The sequence below is a fragment of the Coenobita brevimanus genome, chromosome 37, assembly GCF_032717465.1.
Source record: "Coenobita brevimanus isolate Jiangsu-jjx chromosome 37, ASM3271746v2, whole genome shotgun sequence".
NCBI lineage: Eukaryota > Metazoa > Arthropoda > Malacostraca > Decapoda > Coenobitidae > Coenobita > Coenobita brevimanus.
In genome coordinates this window covers 1,319,775-1,340,987 of record NC_136990.1, presented here as the reverse complement: position 1 = coordinate 1,340,987, position 21,213 = coordinate 1,319,775, and the positions used below count along the sequence as shown (strand labels likewise).

At 40.7% G+C, this 21,213-nt stretch overlaps 1 protein-coding gene across 1 annotated transcript in view; it reads right to left on the bottom strand.

The window, feature by feature from the left end:
* Positions 1-1,407: 1,407 nt before the first annotated feature.
* LOC145396406 (succinate-semialdehyde dehydrogenase, mitochondrial-like) overlaps positions 1,408-21,213 on the bottom strand; it is a 24,521-nt gene continuing 4,715 nt past the window's right edge. Inside the window, exons 2-10 of the mRNA XM_080269797.1 lie at positions 19,350-19,559; positions 18,745-18,875; positions 17,395-17,565; positions 16,220-16,336; positions 13,626-13,769; positions 12,562-12,705; positions 3,324-3,482; positions 2,766-2,988; positions 1,408-1,610 (exon numbers count right to left, since the gene is read on the bottom strand). Of these exons, the coding sequence (XP_080125923.1) occupies positions 1,408-1,610; positions 2,766-2,988; positions 3,324-3,482; positions 12,562-12,705; positions 13,626-13,769; positions 16,220-16,336; positions 17,395-17,565; positions 18,745-18,875; positions 19,350-19,497 (1,440 nt within the window). The 5' untranslated portion in view covers positions 19,498-19,559. The remainder of the gene's footprint in view (positions 1,611-2,765; positions 2,989-3,323; positions 3,483-12,561; positions 12,706-13,625; positions 13,770-16,219; positions 16,337-17,394; positions 17,566-18,744; positions 18,876-19,349; positions 19,560-21,213) is intronic.

Here is a 21,213-nt window from a genome sequence, read left to right as displayed (position 1 = left end):
GGCCTCCCCCTCCCTCTCCCCTCTACCTCACTCACATACACTCTCCTCGTCAGTCTTTCACTCTCCATCCTCTCCACATGGCCAAACCACCTCAGTGTGTCTCTCCTAACGCTTCCTATCACATCCACATCCACACCACAACGCTCCTTCACTTCCTTGGCCTCCCCTTCCCTCTTCCCCTCCACCTCACTCACATACACTCTCCTCGTCAGTCTCTCGCTGTGTAAATAACTCCCTCTCTTTGTAAATCACCCATCTGAGTTGTAAATGAAGGATTATTGTGTTTGTAAATGTGTAAATGAAACAAGAGAATTACTTTTGGGCCTTACTCTCTTATCAAAGCTCCCTAACACCTCTTCTTTAGCGATTCAGTTTCGATAGGGCTGGTTGACATTCACTTCTTGTTCCGTATTCTCTTATCAAAGCTCCCTAACACCTCTTCCTTTGCGATTTATTTTTGGATATGGCTGGTTGATTCTTGGTTTGTATGCTCGTCGGTTGTGGAAGCTCCCTAACACCTCTTCCATAGCGATTTATTTTTGGATAAGGCTGGTTGATATTAATTTGTATGCTACTGATGCTGAGTGAATTAACTGACACAGAATAGGACAGTCAGGTGTAATAAGCAAAATAAATCGCATAGGAAGTGACGTTAAGGAGGAAGAGATGTAATAAGCAAAATAAGTCGATTAGGAAGAGGTGTTAGGGAGAAGCGTAATAAACAAAGTAAATCGCTTAGGAGGAGATGTACTTTAAGAAGCAAAATAAATCGCTTAGGAAGAAGTGTTAGTAAACAAATAAATCGCTTAGGAAGAGATGTAATACGCAAAAGAGAGAGAGAGAGAGAGAGAGAGAGAGAGAGAGAGAGAGAGAGAAGAGGAAGAGATGTAATAAGCCATATAAATCGGTCAGGAAAAGGTGTCAGGGAGCTTCGAGGGGCGTCTGCAAGCCACTACACCCCTTAAATACCAAAACAGATGTAGTTTAGATCCGTATATTCGTCCAGACCGTATTTCGAGCCCTCCTCTGAAACAAATCGCTCAAGAAAAGGTGTCAGGAAGGAAGAGGTGTAATAAGCAAAATAAATCGCTTAGGAAGAGGTGTAAAAAGCAAAATAAATCACTCAGGAGGTGTTAGTAAGGAATAATAAGCAAAATAAATCGCTTAGGAAGACGTGTAATACCGGTACGCAAAAACCAAAATAGGAAGAGGTGTAATAAGCCAAATAAATCGGTCAGGAAAAGATGTTAGGGGCGTCTGCAGACCACTACACCCCCTAGATACCAAAACAGATGTACTTTAGGTCCGTATATTCATCCAGACCATATTTTGAGCCCTCTTCTGAAATAAATCGGTCAGGAAAAGGTGTCAGGGAGCTTCGAAGGGCGTCTGCAAGCCACTACACCCTTAGATACCAAAACAGATGTACTTTAGGTCCGTATATTCATCCAGACCGTATTTCGAGCCCTCTTTGCCCAGGCCAGACCGCTTCACCCCTCCAAAAGGCGCCTCGCACGTAGACACCATCGGCTCATTCACCCCCACCATCCCCACCTGCAGGGCCTCAGTCACACGCCATATCTGACTGAGGTCGTTGGAGTAGAAGTACCCTGAGAGAGAGAGAGAGAAGGAAGTGAGAGAGGGAGGGAGGCAGGGAGGGAAGAAAGAAGGTAGGGAGGGAGGAAAGTAGCAAGGGAGAAAGGAAGGAAGGCCTCACTCACACGCCATATCTGACTGAGGTCGTTGGAGTAAAAGTACCCTGAGAGAGAGAGAGAGAGAGAGAGAAGGAAGTGAGGGAGGAGGGAGAAAGGAAGGTAGGGAGGAGGGAAGGAGGGAGGAAAGAAGGAAGAAAGGCGTGAGTGAATGAATGAAGGGAGGAAGAAAGAATGAAAGGAGGGAAGATATGAAGGAAGGAAGGACGGGAGGAGGGAGAAAATATATGAAGGAAGAAAGGATGGAAGGAAGAAAGAAAGAAAGGAAGGAAGGAAAAGGAATGAAGGCAGGAAGGGAGGAGGGAAGATATGAATGAATGAATAAAGGAAGGAAGGGAGAAAGGAAGAAAGGAAGGGAGAGAGGAAGGAAGGAAGGAAGAAAGGGAGAAAGGAAGGGAGGTGGTATAAATGATGATGACGATAATAATAATGAATGTAGTAGTAGTAGGTAGTAGCAGTAGTAGTAGTAGTAATAGTGATAGTGGTAGCAGCTGTAGTAGCAGCAGCAGCAGTAGTAGTAGCAGTTGTGGTAATAATACTGTAATAATAATAATAATAATAATAAAAATAGGGATAGTAATAATAATAATAATAATAATAATGCTCAGAGACAGCATACCTCCGCCAGCGCCATTAAATGCTATAACTCAACATTCAAGATGGAGAGATGGCAATTTTAGGCCAAGTTAGAGTGAACGATCGAGCCCCCGTCCATTCCAACAGCAGTACACCTTCCTAACCTCTCCATAGCACTTCTTCGTGACTAGGAGCAAATATCAGCATTCAGTATGGAGAGATGGCAATTTTTAAGTAATAGTAGTAGTAGTAGTAGTAGTAGTAGTAGTAATAGTGGTAGTAGTAGTAGCAGTAATAATAATAATAATAATAATAATAATAAGTTAGAGTTTAATAGTAGTAGTAGTAGCAGTAGTAGTAGTAGTAGTAGTAGTAGTAATAATAATAATAATAATAATAATAATAATAACAATAACAATAATAATGTCAAAGTCTACTGTAGGATCGAACCCCCGTCCATTCAAACAACATACCCACCTGCCAGGCCCATATCAGTAGCATTGGCCATCCGAATCACCTCTTCTTCTGTTTTAAATTTCAATATGGCCGCCACTGGTCCAAATATCTCCTGCCTAGCTATGGGCATGCTGGGAGTCACGTCGATGAGTAGGGTCGGTGCGTAATACAGTCCACCTGGCGATTTACCCCCCCTCACTACCTTAGCACCCGCCGCCACCGACTCATCCACCATCTTAACCAGCTGCGTTTGGAAAGGGATGGGGGGTTAGTTGTAGTGGTAGTAGTGGTGGTGGTGGTGGGGTGGTGATGGTGGTGGTAGTAGTAGTAGTAGTTGTAGTAGTAATAGTAGTAGTAGTACTAGTAGTAGTAATAGTAATAGCAGTAGTAGTAGTAGTAGTAACAGTAGTAGTAGTTGTAGTAGTAGCAGTAGTTGTAGTAGTAATAGTAGTAGTAGTAGTAGTAATAATAATAATAATAATAATAATAATAATAATAATAATAATAACAATAATAATAATAATAATGATAATAATAATAATAATAGTAATAATAATAATAATAATAACAGCTACTAACCCTGTCATATTGCCTCTTGTTGATAAGCGGGCCCTGATTCACCCCAGCCTCCAGTCCTTGCCCTATCCGCAGTTCCTTGGACATCGCCTCACTAAATCTCTTCACAAATTCGTCGTGGATTGACTCATGCACGAAAATCCGGTTGGCCGTCACGCAGGTCTGGAATAGCAAGAATTCGTATCCCCTAACACCTGTTCCCAAGCGATTTATTCTGCTTATTGCACCTTACTGTCTTATTCTGTGTAATACAAGTTATTCCAATATCGCCATGCACTGCATAAAGCTCCCTAACACCTTTTCCTAAACGATTTATTTTGCTTATTACACCTTACTGTCTGTGTTACATAAAACCTTCCAATATCGCCATACTCTACATAAAGCTCCCTAACACCTTTTCCTAAGCGATTTATTCTGCTTATTACACCTTACTGTCTGTGTTACATAAATCCTTCCAATATCGCCATACTCTGCATAAAGATCTCTAACATCTTTTCGTAAGCGATTTATTTTGCTTGTTACACCTTACTGTCCTCTTCTGTGTTACATAAATCCTTCCAATATCGCCATACTCTGCATAAAGATCTCTAACACCTTTTCCTAAGCGATTTATTTTGCTTATTACACCTTACTGTCCTCTTTGTGTTCCATAAATCCTTCCAATATCGCCATACTCTGCATAAATAACGTACAAAAGGATATTAACCGACCATATCCAAAAATAAATCGCTAGGGAAAAGGTGCTAGGTAAGGAAGCTCCCTAACACCTCTTCCTTAGCGATTTGTTTTTGGATATGGCGAGTTAATACCCTTTTGTACGTTATTTATGCAGTGTATGGCGATATTGGAAGGATTTATGTAACACAGAAGACGACAGTAAGGTGTAATAAGCAAAATAAATCGCTTAGGAAAAGGTGTTAGGGAGCTTTATGCAGAGTATGGCGATATTGGAAGGATTTATGTAACACAAAGAGGACAGTAAGGTGTAACAAGCAAAATAAATCGCTTAGGAAAAGGTGTTAGGGAGCTTTATGCAGAGTATGGCGATATTGGAAGGATTTATGTAACACAGACAGTAAGGTGTAATAAGTAGAATAAATCGCTTAGGAAAAGGTGTTAGGGAGCTTTATGTAGAGTATGGCGATATTGGAAGGATTTATGTAACACAGAAGAGGACAGAAAGGTGTAATAAGCAAAATAAATCGCTTAGGAAAAGGTGTTAGGGAGCTTTATGTAGAGTATGGCGATATTGGAAGGATTTATGTAACACAGAAGAGGACAGTAAGGTGTAATAAGCAAAATAAATCGCTTAGGAAAAGGTGTTAGGGAGCTTTATGCAGAGTATAGCGATATTGGAAGGATTTATGTAACACAGAAGAGGACAGTAAGGTGTAATAAGCAAAATAAATCGCTTAGGAAAAGGTGTTAGGGAGCTTTATGCAGAGTATGGCGATATTGGAAGGATTTATATAACACAGAGGAGGACAGTAAGGTGTAATAAGCAAAATAAATCGCTTAGGAAAAGGTGTTAGGGAGCTTTATGCAGAGTATGGCGATATTGGAAGGATTTATATAACAGAGGAGGACAGTAAGGTGTAATAAGCAAAATAAATCGCTTAGGAAAAGGTGTTAGGGAGCTTTATGCAGAGTATGGCGATATTGGAAGGATTTATGTAACACAGAAGAGGACAGTAAGGTGTAATAAGCAAAATAAATCGCTTAGGAAAAGGTGTTAGGGACCTTTATGCAGAGTATGGCGATATTGGAAGGATTTATGTAACACAGAAGAGGACAGTAAGGTGTAATAAGCAAAATAAATCGCTTAGGAAAAGGTGTTAGGGAGCTTTATGCAGAGTATGACGATATTGGAAGGATTTATGTAACACAGAAGAGGACAGTAAGGTGTAATAAGCAAAATAAATCGCTTAGGAAAAGGTGTTAGGGAGCTTTATGCAGAGTATGGCGATATTGGAAGGATTTATGTAACACAGAAGAGGACAGTAAGGTGTAATAAGCAAAATAAATCGCTTAGGAAAAGGTGTTAGGGACCTTTATGCAGAGTATGGCGATATTGGAAGGATTTATGTAACACAGAAGAGGACAGTAAGGTGTAATAAGCAAAATAAATCGCTTAGGAAAAGGTGTTAGGGAGCTTTATGCAGAGTATGACGATATTGGAAGGATTTATGTAACACAGAAGAGGACAGTAAGGTGTAATAAGCAAAATAAATCGCTTAGGAAAAGGTGTTAGGGAGCTTTATGCAGAGTATGGCGATATTGGAAGGATTTATGTAACACAGAAGAGGACAGTAAGGTGTAATAAGCAAAATAAATCGCTTAGGAAAAGGTGTTAGGGAGCTTTATGCAGAGTATGGCGATATTGGAAGGATTTATGTAACACAGAAGAGGACAGTAAGGTGTAATAAGCAAAATAAATCACTTAGGAAAAGGTGTTAGGGAGCTTTATGCAGAGTATGGCGATATTGGAAGGATTTATGTAACACAGAAGAGGACAGTAAGGTGTAATAAGCAAAATAAATCGCTTAGGAAAAGGTGTTAGGGAGCTTTATGCAGAGTATGGCGATATTGGAAGGATTTATGTAACACAGAAGAGGACAGTAAGGTGTAATAAACAAAATAAATCGCTTAGGAAAAGGTGTTAGGGAGCTTTATGCAGAGTATGGCGATATTGGAAGGATTTATGTAACACAGAAGAGGACAGTAAGGTGTAATAAGCAAAATAAATCGCTTAGGAAAAGGTGTTAGGGAGCTTTATGCAGAGTATGGCGATATTGGAAGGATTTATGTAACACAGAAGAGGACAGTAAGGTGTAATAAGCAAAATAAATCGCTTAGGAAAAGGTGTTAGGGAGCATTATGCAGAGTATGGCGATATTGGAAGGATTTATGTAACACAGAAGAGGACAGTAAGGTGTAATAAACAAAGTAAATCGCTTAGGAAAAGGTGTTAGGGAGCTTTATGCAGAGTATGGCGATATTGGAAGGATTTATGCAACACAGAAGAGGACAGTAAGGTGTAACAAGCAAAATAAATCGCTTAGGAAAAGGTGTTAGGGAGCTTTATGCAGAGTATGGCGATATTGGAAGGATTTATGTAACACAGAAGAGGACAGTAAGGTGTAATAAACAAAATAAATCGCTAAGGAAAAGGTGTTAGGAAGCTTTATGCAGAGTATGACGATATTGGAAGGATTTATGTAACACAGAAGAGGACAGTAAGGTGTAATAAGCAAAATAAATCGCTTAGGAAAAGGTGTTAGGGAGCTTTATGCAGAGTATGGCGATATTGGAAGGATTTATGTAACACAGAAGAGGACAGTAAGGTGTAACAAACAAAATAAATCGCTTAGGAAAAGGTGTTAGGGAGTTTTATGCAGAGTATAGCGATATTGGAAGGATTTATATAACACAGAAGAGGACAGTAAGGTGTAATAAGCAAAATAAATCGCTTAGGAAAAGGTGTTAGGGAGCTTTATGCAGAGTATGGCGATATTGGAAGGATTTATATAACACAGAGGAGGACAGTAAGGTGTAACAAGCAAAATAAATCGCTTAGGAAAAGGTGTTAGGGAGCTTTATGCAGAGTATGGCGATATTGGAAGGATTTATGTAACACAGAAGAGGACAGTAAGGTGTAATAAGCAAAATAAATCGCTTAGGAAAAGGTGTTAGGGAGCTTTATGCAGAGTATGGCGATATTGGAAGGATTTATATAACAAAGAGGAGGACAGTAAGGTGTAATAAGCAAAATAAATCGCTTAGGAAAAGGTGTTAGGGAGCTTTATGCAGAGTATGGCGATATTGGAAGGATTTATGTAACACAGAAGAGGACAGTAAGGTGTAATAAGCAAAATAAATCGCTTAGGAAAAGGTGTTAGGGAGCTTTATGCAGAGTATGGCGATATTGGAAGGATTTATGTAACACAGAAGAGGACAGTAAGGTGTAATATGCAAAATAAATCGCTTCGGAAAAGGTGTCAGGGAGCTTTATGCAGAGTATGGCGATATCGGAAGGATTTATGTAACAAAGAAGAGAACAGTAAGGTGTAATAAGCAAAATAAATCGCTTAGGAAAAGGTGTTAGGGAGCTTTATGCAGAGTATGGCGATATTGGAAGGATTTATGTAACACAGAAGAGGACAGTAAGGTGTAATAAACAAAATAAATCGCTTAGGAAAAGGTGTTAGGGAGCTTTATGCAGAGTATGGCGATATTGGAAGGATTTATGTAACACAGAAGAGGACAGTAAGGTGTAATAAACAAAATAAATCGCTTAGGAAAAGGTGTTAGGGAGCTTTATGCAGAGTATGGCGATATTGGAAGGATTTATGTAACACAGAAGAGGACAGTAAGGTGTAATAAGCAAAATAAATCGCTTAGGAAAAAGTGTTAGGGAGCTTTATGCAGAGGATGGCGATATTGGAAGGATTTATATAACACAGAAGAGGACAGTAAGGTGTAATAAGCAAAATAAATCGCTTAGGAAAAGGTGTTAGGGAGCATTATGCAGAGTATGGCGATATTGGAAGGATTTATGTAACACAATCGCTTAGGAAAAGGTGTTAGGGAGCTTTATGCAGAGTATGGCGATATTAGAAGGATTTATGTAACACAGAAGAGGACAGTAAGGTGTAACAAGTAAAATAAATCGCTTAGGAAAAGGTGTTAGGGAGCTTTATGCAGAGTATGGCGATATTGGAAGGATTTATGTAACACAGAAGAGGACAGTAAGGTGTAATAAACAAAATAAATCACTTAGGAAAAGGTGTTAGGGAGCTTTATGCAGAGTATGGCGATATTGGAAGGATTTATGTAACACAGAAGAGGACAGTAAGGTGTAATAAGCAAAATAAATCGCTTAGGAAAAGGTGTTAGGGAGCTTTATGCAGAGTATGGCGATATTGGAAGGATTTATGTAACACAGAAGAGGACAGTAAGGTGTAATAAACAAAGTAAATCGCTTAGGAAAAGGTGTTAGGGAGCTTTATGCAGAGTATGACGATATTGGAAGGATTTATGTAACACAGAAGAGGACAGTAAGGTGTAATAAGCAAAATAAATCGCTTAGGAAAAGGTGTTAGGGAGCTTTATGCAGAGTATGGCGATATTGGAAGGATTTATGTAACACAGAAGAGGACAGTAAGGTGTAATAAGCAAAATAAATCGCTTAGGAAAAGGTGTTAGGGAGCTTTATGCAGAGTATGGCGATATTGGAAGGATTTATGTAACACAGAAGAGGACAGTAAGGTGTAATAAACAAAATAAATCGCTTAGGAAAAGGTGTTAGGGAGCTTTATGCAGAGTATGGCGATATTGGAAGGATTTATGTAACACAGAAGAGGACAGTAAGGTGTAATAAGCAAAATAAATCGCTTAGGAAAAGGTGTTAGGGAGCTTTATGCAGAGTATGGCGATATTGGAAGGATTTATGTAACACAGAAGAGGACAGTAAGGTGTAATAAGCAAAATAAATCGCTTAGGAAAAGGTGTTAGGGAGCTTTATGCAGAGTATGGCGATATTGGAAGGATTTATGTAACACAGAAGAGGACAGTAAGGTGTAATAAACAAAATAAATCGCTTAGGAAAAGGTGTTAGGGAGCTTTGTGCAGAGTATGGCGATATTGGAAGGATTTATGTAACACAGAAGAGGACAGTAAGGTGTAATAAGCAAAATAAATCGCTTAGGAAAAGATGTTAGGGAGCTTTATGCAGAGTATGGCGATATTGGAAGGATTTATGTAACACAGAAGAGGACAGTAAGGTGTAATAAACAAAATAAATCGCTTAGGAAAAGGTGTTAGGGAGCTTTATGCAGAGTATGGCGATATTGGAAGGATTTATTTAACACAGAAGAGGACAGTAAGGTGTAATAAGCAAAATAAATCGCTTAGGAAAAGGTGTTAGGGAGCTTTATGCAGAGTATAGCGATATTGGAAGGATTTATGTAACACAGAAGAGGACAGTAAGGTGTAATAAACAAAATAAATCGCTTAGGAAAAGGTGTTAGGGAGCTTTATGCAGAGTATGGCGATATTGGAAGGATTTATGTAATACAGAAGAGGACAGTAAGGTGTAATAAGCAAAATAAATCGCTTAGGAAAAGGTGTTAGGGAGCTTTATGCAGAGTATGGCGATACTGGAAGGATTTATGTAACACAGAAGAGGATAGTAAGGTGTAATAAACAAAATAAATCGCTTAGGAAAAGGTGTTAGGGAGCTTTATGCAGAGTATGGCGATATTGGAAGGATTTATATAACACAGAAGAGGACAGTAAGGTGTAATAAACAAAATAAATCGCTTAGGAAAAGGTGTTAGGGAGCTTTATGCAGAGTATGGCGATATTGGAAGGATTTATGTAACACAGAAGAGGACAGTAAGTTGTAATAAACAAAATAAATCGCTTACGAAAAGGTGTTAGGGAGCTTTATGCAGAGTATGGCGATATTGGAAGGATTTATGTAACACAGAAGAGGACAGTAAGGTGTAATAAGCAAAATAAATCGCTTAGGAAAAGGTGTTAGGGAGCTTTATGCAGAGTATGGCGATATTGGAAGGATTTATATAACACAGAGGAGGACAGTAAGGTGTAATAAGCAAAATAAATCGCTTAGGAAAAGGTGTTAGGGAGCTTTATGCAGAGTATGGCGATATTGGAAGGATTTATGTAACACAGAAGAGGACAGTAAGGTGTAATAAACAAAATAAATCGCTTAGGAAAAGGTGTTAGGGAGCTTTATGCAGAGTATGGCGATATTGGAAGGATTTATGTAACACAGAAGAGGACAGTATGGTGTAATAAGCAAAATAAATCGCTTAGGAAAAGGTGTTAGGGAGCTTTATGCAGAGTATGGCGATATTGGAAGGATTTATGTAACACAGAAGAGGACAGTAAGGTGTAATAAGCAAAATAAATCGCTTAGGAAAAGGTGTTAGGGAGCTTTATGCAGAGTATGGCGATATTGGAAGGATTTATGTAACACAGAAGAGGACAGTAAGGTGTAATAAGCAAAATAAATCGCTTAGGAAAAGGTGTTAGGGAGCTTTATGCAGAGTATGGCGATATTGGAAGGATTTATGTAACACAGAAGAGGACAGTAAGGTGTAATAAGCAAAATAAATCGCTTAGGAAAAGGTGTTAGGGAGCTTTATGCAGAGTATGGCGATATTGGAAGGATTTATGTAACACAGAAGAGGACAGTAAGGTGTAATAAGCAAAATAAATCGCTTAGGAAAAGGTGTTAGGTAGCTTTATGCAGAGTATGGCGATATTGGAAGGATTTATATAACACAGAAGAGGACAGTAAGGTGTAATAAACAAAATAAATCGCTTAGGAAAAGGTGTCAGGGAGCTTTATGCAGAGTATGGCGATATTGGAAGGATTTATGTAACACAGAAGAGGACAGTAAGGTGTAATAAACAAAATAAATCGCTTAGGAAAAGGTGTTAGGGAGCTTTATGCAGAGTATGGCGATATTGGAAGGATTTATATAACACAGAAGAGGACAGTAAGGTGTAATAAACAAAATAAATCGCTTAGGAAAAGATTTTAAGAAGAATTCTAGGAACCTTAATATTTCTTAGGCTGGGTTAGGTTAGTGTAGGATGATAATGGTGTGGTATGATGGTGGTGTGGTGTGGTAGTGGTGTGGTGTGGTGTGGTAGTGATGTGGTGTGGTGGTGGTGTGGTGTGGTTTGTGGTGTAGTAGTGTTGTGGTGTGGTGCGGTTTGTGGTGTGGTATGGTTTGTGGTGTGGTGTGGTAGTGGTGTGGTTTGTGGTGTGGTGTGGTAGTGGTGTGGTTTGTGGTGTGTTAGTGGTGTGGTTTGCGGTGTGGTGTGGTGTGGTGTGGTAGTGGTGTGGTGGTGGTGTGGTGTGGCGTGGTTTGTGGTGTGGTTTGTGATGTGGTGGTGGTGTGGTATTATTCTGGTGTGGTAGTGTGGTGGTATGATATTTGGTAATATACTAACGTTGTGGTGTGGAGTGGTGTGTGACTGTGGTGTGTGGTATGGTGGTGGTATGGTAGTGGTGTGGTGGTGGTATGGTGGTATAGTGGTGGTATGGTGGTGCTATGGTATTGTGATGTAGAGTGAGGTGTGTATGTGGTATGGTGGTGGTATGGTGGTATGGTGTTGTGTGGTATGGTGGTGGTGATGATAGTATAGTTGTAGTGAGATATTTAGTGGTGTGGTGAAGAGTGAGGCGAATATGTGGTATGGTGACGGTATGGTGCGGTATGGTGGTGGTATGGTGGTGTTGTGGTATGGTGAAGGTATGGTGTAGTAGTGTCTTGTGGTATGGTGATATAGTGAAGGTATGGTGTAGTAGTGTCTTGTGGTATGGTGATATAGTGAAGGTATGGTGTAGTAGTGTCTTGTGGTATGGTGGTATGGTGAAGGTATGGTGTAGTATAGTGTCTTGTGGTATGATGGTATGGTGAGGGTATGGTGTAGTATAGTGTCTTGTGTTACGGTGGTATGGTGAAGGTATGGTGTAGTATAGTGCCTTGTGGTATGGTGGTATGGTGTAGTATAGTGTCTTGTGGTATGATGGTATGGTGAAGGTATGGTGTAGTATAGTGTCTTGTGTTATGGTGGTATGGTGAAGGTATGGTGTAGTATAGTGTCTTGTGTTATGGTGGTATGGTGAAGGTATGGTGTAGTATAGTGCCTTGTGGTATGGTGGTATGGTGAAGGTATGGTGTAGTATAGTGTCTTGTGGTATGGTGGTATGGTGAAGGTATGGTGTAGTATAGTGTCTTGTGGTATGGTGGTATGGTGAAGGTATGGTGTAGTATAGTGTCTTGTGGTATGGTGGTATGGTGAAGGTATGGTGTAGTATAGTGTAGTGTCTTGTTGTATGGTGGTATGGTGAAGGTATGGTGTAGTATAGTGTCTTGTGGTATGGTGGTATGGTGAGGGTATGGTGTAGTATAGTGTCTTGTGGTATGGTGGTATGGTGAAGGTATGGTGTGGTATAGTGTCTTGTGGTATGGTGGTATGGTGAAGGTATGGTGTAGTATGGTGCCTTATGGTGATGTATGAGTCTACATGTTTAGTGGTGTGTGTAGAGTAAGGTGTATATGTGGTATGGTGGTATGGTGACGGTATGGTGAGGTATGGTATGGTGGTATCGTGTGGTATGATGATGTGATGAAGGTATGGTGAGGGTATGGTGTAGTATAGTGCCTTATAGTGCTATGGGTCCACCTGTCCTTCTCACCTGTCCTGTATTTCTGAACTTCGAGGCCATGGCGCCCCCCACGGCCTTGTCCATGTTGGCTGAGGGGAAGACGATGAAGGGAGCGTCGCCCCCCAGTTCCAAGGAGAGTTTCTTGAGAGTTTGCCCACACCGGGAATACAGCCACTGAAAGATTGGCAGTGGTTGTGGTGGTGGTGGTGGTGGTGGTAGTAGTAGTAGTAGTAGTAGTAGTAGTAGTAGTAGTGGCAGCAGTAGTAGTAATATGAGTAGTGGCAGTTGTACTAATAATATTAATAACAACAACAACACAAATAATAATAATAATAATAATAATAATAATCACTAGACCACCGTAAAACAGTCCAGGGACAATTTTGATAGACAAACTTGTGCCAGTCATTGCCTACCAGAAGCCGAGCTATAAAGGCACCTTGAGGTCAAGGTGACTGATCTGGTGCAGGTCACCTTAGGTCATCACAGTCTATAAGTCCACCAAGTGTGCTGCTCTGGCTTTAATCCTTCACCTTGAGGTCAAGGTGACTGATCTTGTGCAGGTCACCTTAGGTCATCACAGGCTGTATTGGTGTCAAATGTCAGCTGCTGACTTAAGCGGTTCTTGAGACTGCGTGGCTGACTCACTGTTCTGTGGTGCTGATAATATACCTGTACGCAGATCAGCTGCACCCACTGACGCCATATTTGGCCCAAAAAGTGTGGACACCTGGACCACTAGTGACACGGTTGTAAGGCTCTAGGACAAACAGCCGGTGATATATAGCTATTTTATAATAAGTTATAATAATAATAATAGTAATAGTAATAGTAATAATAATAATAATAATAATAATAATAATAATAATGATAATAATAATAATAATAATATTGACAAGAATATTAAATCTTTCCACATAGGTGTGGGAAGTTTTAATAACAGTAACAATAAGTGTGTGTGTGCACGGTATGCGTAGGTCATTGTATGAGTGTATGTATGCATGTATGTATGTATGTATGTATGATTGAGCGCATGTATGTATGTATTTATGTATGCACGTACATATGTATTATTATATGCATGTGTAACTAACCTGGCCAACAGCAGTAGATCCAGTGAAAGAGAGGACTTGGATCTTTGGCGACTCGGTGAGGGCAGCACCAACCTCCTGCACCCTCGCCCGTGAGCAGGGTACCACATTCACCACACCAGCAGGCACCCCGGCTGACTCACACACCTTGAAGAACACGCCTAAGTCAGTTAAGAAAAGGTGTTAAGGCTCTTAGGCTCCTTCCCTGTCAGATGGAGGGATGGAGTGGAGTGGTATATGAGAGAGGGAGAGGGAGGCCAAGGATGAGATGGAGGGATGGAGTGGAGAGGTATATGAGAGAGGGGGGTGTAAGTTGGGGGGATGGAGAGTGAGAGACTAACTAGGAGAGTGTATGTGAATGAGGTGGTGGGGGGAAGAGTGAGGGGGAGGCCGAGGATGAGATTTATTTATTTTTGGACATGGCTGGATAATATCCTTTTGTACGTTATTTATGCAGAGTATGGCGATATTGGAAGGATTTATGTAACACAGAAGAGGACAGTAAGGTGTAATAAGCAAAATAAATCGCTTAGGAAAAGGTGTTAGGGAGCTTTATGCAGAGTATGGCGATATTGGAAGGATTTATGTAACACAGAAGAGGACAGTAAGGTGTAATAAGCAAAATAAATCGCTTAGGAAAAGGTGTTAGGGAGCTTTATGCAGAGTATGGCGATATTGGAAGGATTTATGTAACACAGAAGAGGACAGTAAGGTGTAATAAGCAAAATAAATCGCTTAGGAAAAGGTGTTAGGGAGCTTTATGCAGAGTATGGCGATATTGGAAGGATTTATGTAACACAGAAGAGGACAGTAAGAAGTAATAAGCAAAATAAATCGCTTAGGAAAAGGTGTTAGGGAGCTTTATGCAGAGTATGGCGATATTGGAAGGATTTATGTAACACAGAAGAGGACAGTAAGGTGTAATAAGGAAAATAAATCGCTTAGGAAAAGGTGTTAGGGAGCTTTAGGCAGAGTATGGCGATATTGGAAGGATTTATGTAACACAGAAGAGGACAGTAAGGTGTAATAAGGAAAATAAATCGCTTAGGAAAAGGTGTTAGGGAGCTTTAGGCAGAGTATGGCGATATTGGAAGGATTTATGTAACACAGAAGAGGACAGTAAGGTGTAATAAGCAAAATAAATCGCTTAGGAAAAGGTGTTAGGGAGCTTCATGCAGAGTATGGCGATATTGGAAGGATTTATGTAACACAGAAGAGGACAGTAAGGTGTAATAAACAAAATAAATCGCTTAGGAAAAGGTGTTAGGGAGCTTTATGCAGAGTATGGCGATATTGGAAGGATTTATGTAACACAGAAGAGGACAGTAAGGTGTAATAAGCAAAATAAATCGCTTAGGAAAAGGTGTTAGGGAGCTTTATGCAGAGTATGGCGATATTGGAAGGATTTATGTAACACAGAAGAGGACAGTAAGGTGTAATAAGCAAAATAAATCGCTTAGGAAAAGGTGTTAGGGAGCTTCATGCAGAGCATGGCGATATTGGAAGGATTTATGTAACACAGAAGAGGACAGTAAGGTGTAATAAACAAAATAAATCGCTTAGGAAAAGGTGTTAGGGAGCTTTATGCAGAGTATGGCGATATTGGAAGGATTTATGTAACACAGAAGAGGACAGTAAGGTGTAATAAGCAAAATAAATCGCTTAGGAAAAGGTGTTAGGGAGCTTTATGCAGAGTATGGCGATATTGGAAGGATTTATGTAACACAGAAGAGGACAGTAAGGTGTAATAAGCAAAATAAATCGCTTAGGAAAAGGTGTTAGGGAGCTTTATGTAGAGTATGGCGATATTGGAATGATTTATGTAACACAGAAGAGGACAGTAAGGTGTAATAAGCAAAATAAATCGCTTAGGAAAAGGTGTTAGGGAGCTTTATGCAGAGTATGGCGATATTGGAAGGATTTATGTAACACAGAAGAGGACAGTATGGTGTAATAAGCAAAATAAATCGCTTAGGAAAAGTTGTTAGGGAGCTTTATGTAGAGTATGGCGATATTGGAAGGATTTATGTAACACAGAAGAGGACAGTAAGGTGTAATAAGCAAAATAAATCACTTAGGAAAAGGTGTTAGGGAGCTTTATGTAGAGTATGGGGATATTGGAAGGATTTATGTAACAGAGAAGAGGACAGTAAGGTGTAATAAGCAAAATAAATCGCTTAGGAAAAGGTGTTAGGGAGCTTTATGCAGAGTATGGCGATATTGGAAGGATTTATGTAACACAGAAGAGGACAGTAAGGTGTAATAAACAAAATAAATCGCTTAGGAAAAGGTGTTAGGGAGCTTTATACAGAGTATGGCGATATTGGAAGGATTTATGTAACACAGAAGAGGACAGTAAGGTGTAATAAGCAAAATAAATCGCTTAGGAAAAGGTGTTAGGGAGCTTTATGCAGAGTATGGCGATATTGGAAGGATTTATGTAACACAGAACAGAGTTGTCAGGTGTAATAACCAAAATAAATCGCCTAGGAAACGAAAACTGAGAAACGGCCATACATCCTGGCAGTGGAGAAACCAGACTATATCAGTACCACCACATGAAGGCGTCCCTCCCCCCCCCCCATATATGCACCCACCTTAGCAAATGCGAGGGCGGTGAGTGGCGTGTCCTCGGCGGGTTTTAGGACACATGTGCAGCCAGCAGCAAGAGCGGCAGCCACCTTCCTACCCACCATGCCGATAGGGAAGTTCCACTGAAAAAAATAGATAGATAGATAGATAGATAGACGGGTAGAGAGAGAGAGAGAGAGAGAGAGAGAGAGAGAGAGAGAGAGAGAGATCATGAACAGTAGCTTGCCAATATGTATGATACGAAAAGTATATAAAGATAGATAGATAGATAGACAGATGGATGGATAGATAGACAAATAGATAGATAGGTAGAGAGAGAGAGAGAGAGAGAGATCATGAACAGTAGCTTGCCAATATGTATGATACGAAAAGTATATAACCAACGTATAATCCCATCTCTGACGTACAGTTGCAAGAGGTGGAAACTGACAAAATGGATGGATAATCAACTAATTCATTCTCAAAGGGCAATGGAAAGGTCAATGTTGGGAATATCTTTTAGAGACAGGAAAAGATCAACTTGGGTGAGAGAGCAGACTAAAGTTAAAGACACAGAAGTTATAAAAGAACAGATGTGGAGGTGGGCAGGTCATGTGGTAAGAATAAGGGATAACCGATGGAACAAGAGGCTGACTAGACTCAAAGAGATTGTAAGCGTAGCAGAAAAAGGCCAGACAGGAGGTGGAGGGATGAGATAGAGAAATTTGCAAGGAAAACGTGGCAAAGATTGGCTCAGTCAAGGAATTCGTGGAGAAGGTTGAGGGAGGCCTTTGTTCAGCTGTGGACTTGTAATGGCTGATGATGATGATGATGATGATGATGATGATGATGGCGATGATGATGATGATTGATGATGATGATGATGGTGATGATTGATGATGATGATGATGATGATGATTGATGATGATGATGATGATGATTGATGATGATGATGATGATGATGATGATGGCGATGATGATGATGATTGATGATGATGATGATGATGGCGATGATGATGATGATTGATGATGATGATGATGATGATGATGATGATGATGATTGCTGCTGCTGCTGTTGATGATGATGATGATGATGATGATATTGATGCTGCTGCTGCTGTTGATGATGATTGATGATGATGATTATGATGATGATGATGATGATGATGATACTGATGACGTTATAACTCCGGCTACTTACAGGCGTGATGAGGGCAGCCACCCCCACAGGCTGCCTAATAGTGATCATCCTCTTGCTGGGCACTGAGCTGGGTATGGCCTCGCCGTACTGCCTCCTCGCCTCCTCCCCAAACCACTCAAAGAACGACGCTGCGAACCCCACCTCCCCTTTCGCCTCCGTCAGCGGCTTGCCCTTGAGGTGGGGAGATGTAGAACAAAGAATATTAAAGAAACCATCAACCCCTTAAAGTTTAATCTAAGTCAAAAAATTCTCCTAGAAAATTAAACTCCCCCAAACCACTTAAAGAATGATGCTACGAACCCCACATCCCCTTTCGTTCCTAATCTCTTTGTTGCATGACTGACGCTCCCTAACACCTCTTCCTTAGCGATTTATTTTGGGATATGGCTGGTTAATATCCTTTTGTACGTTATTTATGCAGAGTATGGCGATATTGGAAGGATTTATGTAACACAGAAGAGGACAGTAAGGTGTAACAAGCAAAATAAATCGCTAAGGAAAAGGTGTTAGGGAGCTTTATGCAGAGTATGGCGATATTCGAAAGATTTATGTAACACAGAAGAGGACAGTAAGGTGTAATAAGAAAAATAAATCGCTTAGGAAAAGGTGTTAGGGAGCTTTATGCAGAGTATGGCGATATTGGAAGGATTTATTTAACACAGAAGAGGACAGTAAGGTGTAACAAGCAAAATAAATCGCTTAGGAAAAGGTGTTAGGGAGCATTATGCAGAGTATGGCGATATTGGAAGGATTTATGTAACACAGAAGAGGACAGTAAGGTGTAATAAACAAAATAAATCGCTTAGGAAAAGGTGTTAGGGAGCTTTATGCAGAGTATGGCGATATTGGAAGGATTTATGTAACACAGAAGAGGACAGTAAGGTGTAACAAGCAAAATAAATCGCTTAGGAAAAGGTGTTAGGGAGCATTATGCAGAGTATGGCGATATTGGAAGGATTTATGTAACACAGAAGAGGACAGTAAGGTGTATTAAGCAAAATAAATCGCCTAAGAAAAGGTGTTAGGGAGCTTCCTTTACCAACTCACGCCATAAGAAAATACGGAAAAAAAATACAATAAAATGATAGATAGATAGATAGATAGATAGATAGACAGATAGACAGATAGATAGACAGATGGGTAAACAGACAGATAGATAGATAAAGAGATAGATAGACAGAGATAGATAGATAGGCATCGATAGAAAGATAAACGTAGAGAGAGAGAGAGAGAGAGAGAGAGAGAGAGAGAGAGAGAAATAGATGGACGGATGGAAAGATAGATCGACAGACAGAGAGAGAGATAGGTAAATAGATAGATAGACAGATAGATAGATAGCAACCTACTCACATTCTCCCTGGTCAGTATAGTGGCCATGTTATCCTTTTCTTTGATTAGTTGGTCTCGAACCCGCGTCAGCACGGCAGCTCTCTCCTTCGCTGTTGTCTTTCTCCACACCTCGAACGCCCCACTGGCACTCTCTGTCGCACAAACACACGCGTTAGTCTCTGTGTGTGTCTGTCGCACACACACACACACACACACACACACACACACACACACACACACACACACACACACACACACAACACACACGTACAAACCTTTCCTCTTTGTCTGTCTGTCTGTCTGTCTGTCTCTATCTTTCTCTCTCTTCCCATCTCTCTCTCTCTCTCTCTCTCACACACACACACACACACGTACAAACCTTTCCTCTTTGTCTGTCAGTCTGTCTGTCTGTCTCTATCTTTCTCTCTCTTCCTATCTCTCTCTCTCTTCCTATCTCTCTCTCTCTCTCTCTCTCTCTCTCTCACACACACACACACACACACACACGTACAAACCTTTCCTCTTTGTCTCTCTCTCTCTCTCTCTCTCTCTCTCTCTCTCACACACACACACACACACACACACACACACACACACACAATAACTACATAAAATTAATCACCTACCAATGGCTTCCTTCACATCGTCCACAGTGCAGTCAGCCACCTTTGCAATCTCTTCCCCTGTAGCTGGATCATATACAGGGAAGGTACCTCCACGCCCCGCCACCCACCTCCCGCCCACGTAGGCCTTCGTCAGCAGTTCTCCCGCCATCGTGTAGTAGCGTGAGGTGCCGCTGGGTGCCGCCTGTGTGTGCTGGGGACGGCTCCTGGATGCTGCAGTGAAGGGCGGGGTGTTAGTGGGCACGGGCATGTCCTCCGCCTTTACCTGTGCGAAATTTGTGCGGCATAGGTTTCTTCACACCTCTTCCTAAGTGATTTATTTTGTATGGTATAACATTCGATTGTAGGTGGTTTGTGTAGGTTTATTATCAACGGTGTTTGTATAGCGTAATATATAAAAGATTGAGCGATGCTATTGAGGTTTTAAGACATCTGATTACAGACCAATAGCTGTCACATCTTCTCTTGGTAAAGTATTTGAAATTTTAATTAATAAGCACATTGTTAAACATCTTGAATCCAACAGCTTAATTAGTGATGGACAATATTGTTATTGCCACGAAAGATCCACCATTGACATACTCAGTCTCCTAATTCATACCATCCATCAGTCAATTGACCTACATGGAGAAACTCATGCAGTAGCCCTGGATATTTCTAAAGCTTTTGACAGAGTATGGCACCGTTCCCTGCTGTCCAAACTCCCTTGCTATGGACTAACGTCTTTTGTTCCTTTGATTTCCTCATATCTCAGTGACAGGAAAATAAGAGTAAAAGTAGATAATGTATATTCCAATTTCCACTCAACGCCGGCGTGCTGCAGGGATCAGTACTGGCACCAACCCTATTCCTGGTTCATATTAATGATCTCCAATCTGTCACCCACAATCCCATCCACTCATATGCAGATGACTCAACACTACATAGTTCATTCACACTCAGACATCCATTTACAAAGTCTAATATCTCTACCTCTCAACTCAGTACAGCCATCTCCATAAATCAAGATCTATCTACAATCAGTGAATGGGGACAAAACAACCTTGTCTCTTTTAATGCTAGTAAAACTAAATATATACAGTTTACTAATAGACAGATATTGCCAGATTCGTACATTACCTTCAGTGCTACGAATATTCTCATCACCAAAAGTATTGAAATTCTTGGTGTCTCACTTAACAGTGCCCTCAGCTGGACCTCTCATGTCAGATCACTTGCTAAAACCGCCTCAAAGAAACTTAGATTATTGTACAGAGTCCGTAACTTCTTCGCCGATGAGCAGTTAGCTATAATTTATAAGAGTCATGTGCGCTCTCAGCTTGAATACTGCTCACCCTTGTGGAATGGTTGTGGAGAGGTTGCATTAAGACAACTAGACAAAATTCAGAACAAAGCTGTTAGAATCATTAACAACCCTGCCATTACATATAAACTACCTCCCCTGCAAGTAAGAAGGAATGTTGCCTCCCTTGCATTATTTTACAGATATTTTTATGGCAAATGCTCAGACGAAGTTGCGTCCATGGTGCCACCTCTCCATGCCTTCCCTCGTGCTACACGGGCATCTGGTAGCGCTCATGACTGGAATGTCACTCAGCCATATTGCACAACTTCTGCCTATCAGAATTTTGTCATTCCCCGAACTGCATCTCTCTGGAACTCGCTTCCCCAGAGTTGTTTCCCTCCAAACTTCAACCCACAGCTGTTTAAGTCTAGCTGTTACACACACACACACACACACACACACACACACACACACACACACACACACACACACACACAGCTGTTTCCCTCCAAACTTCAACCCACAGCTGTTCAAGTCCAACTGTTACACACACACACACACACACACACACACACACACACA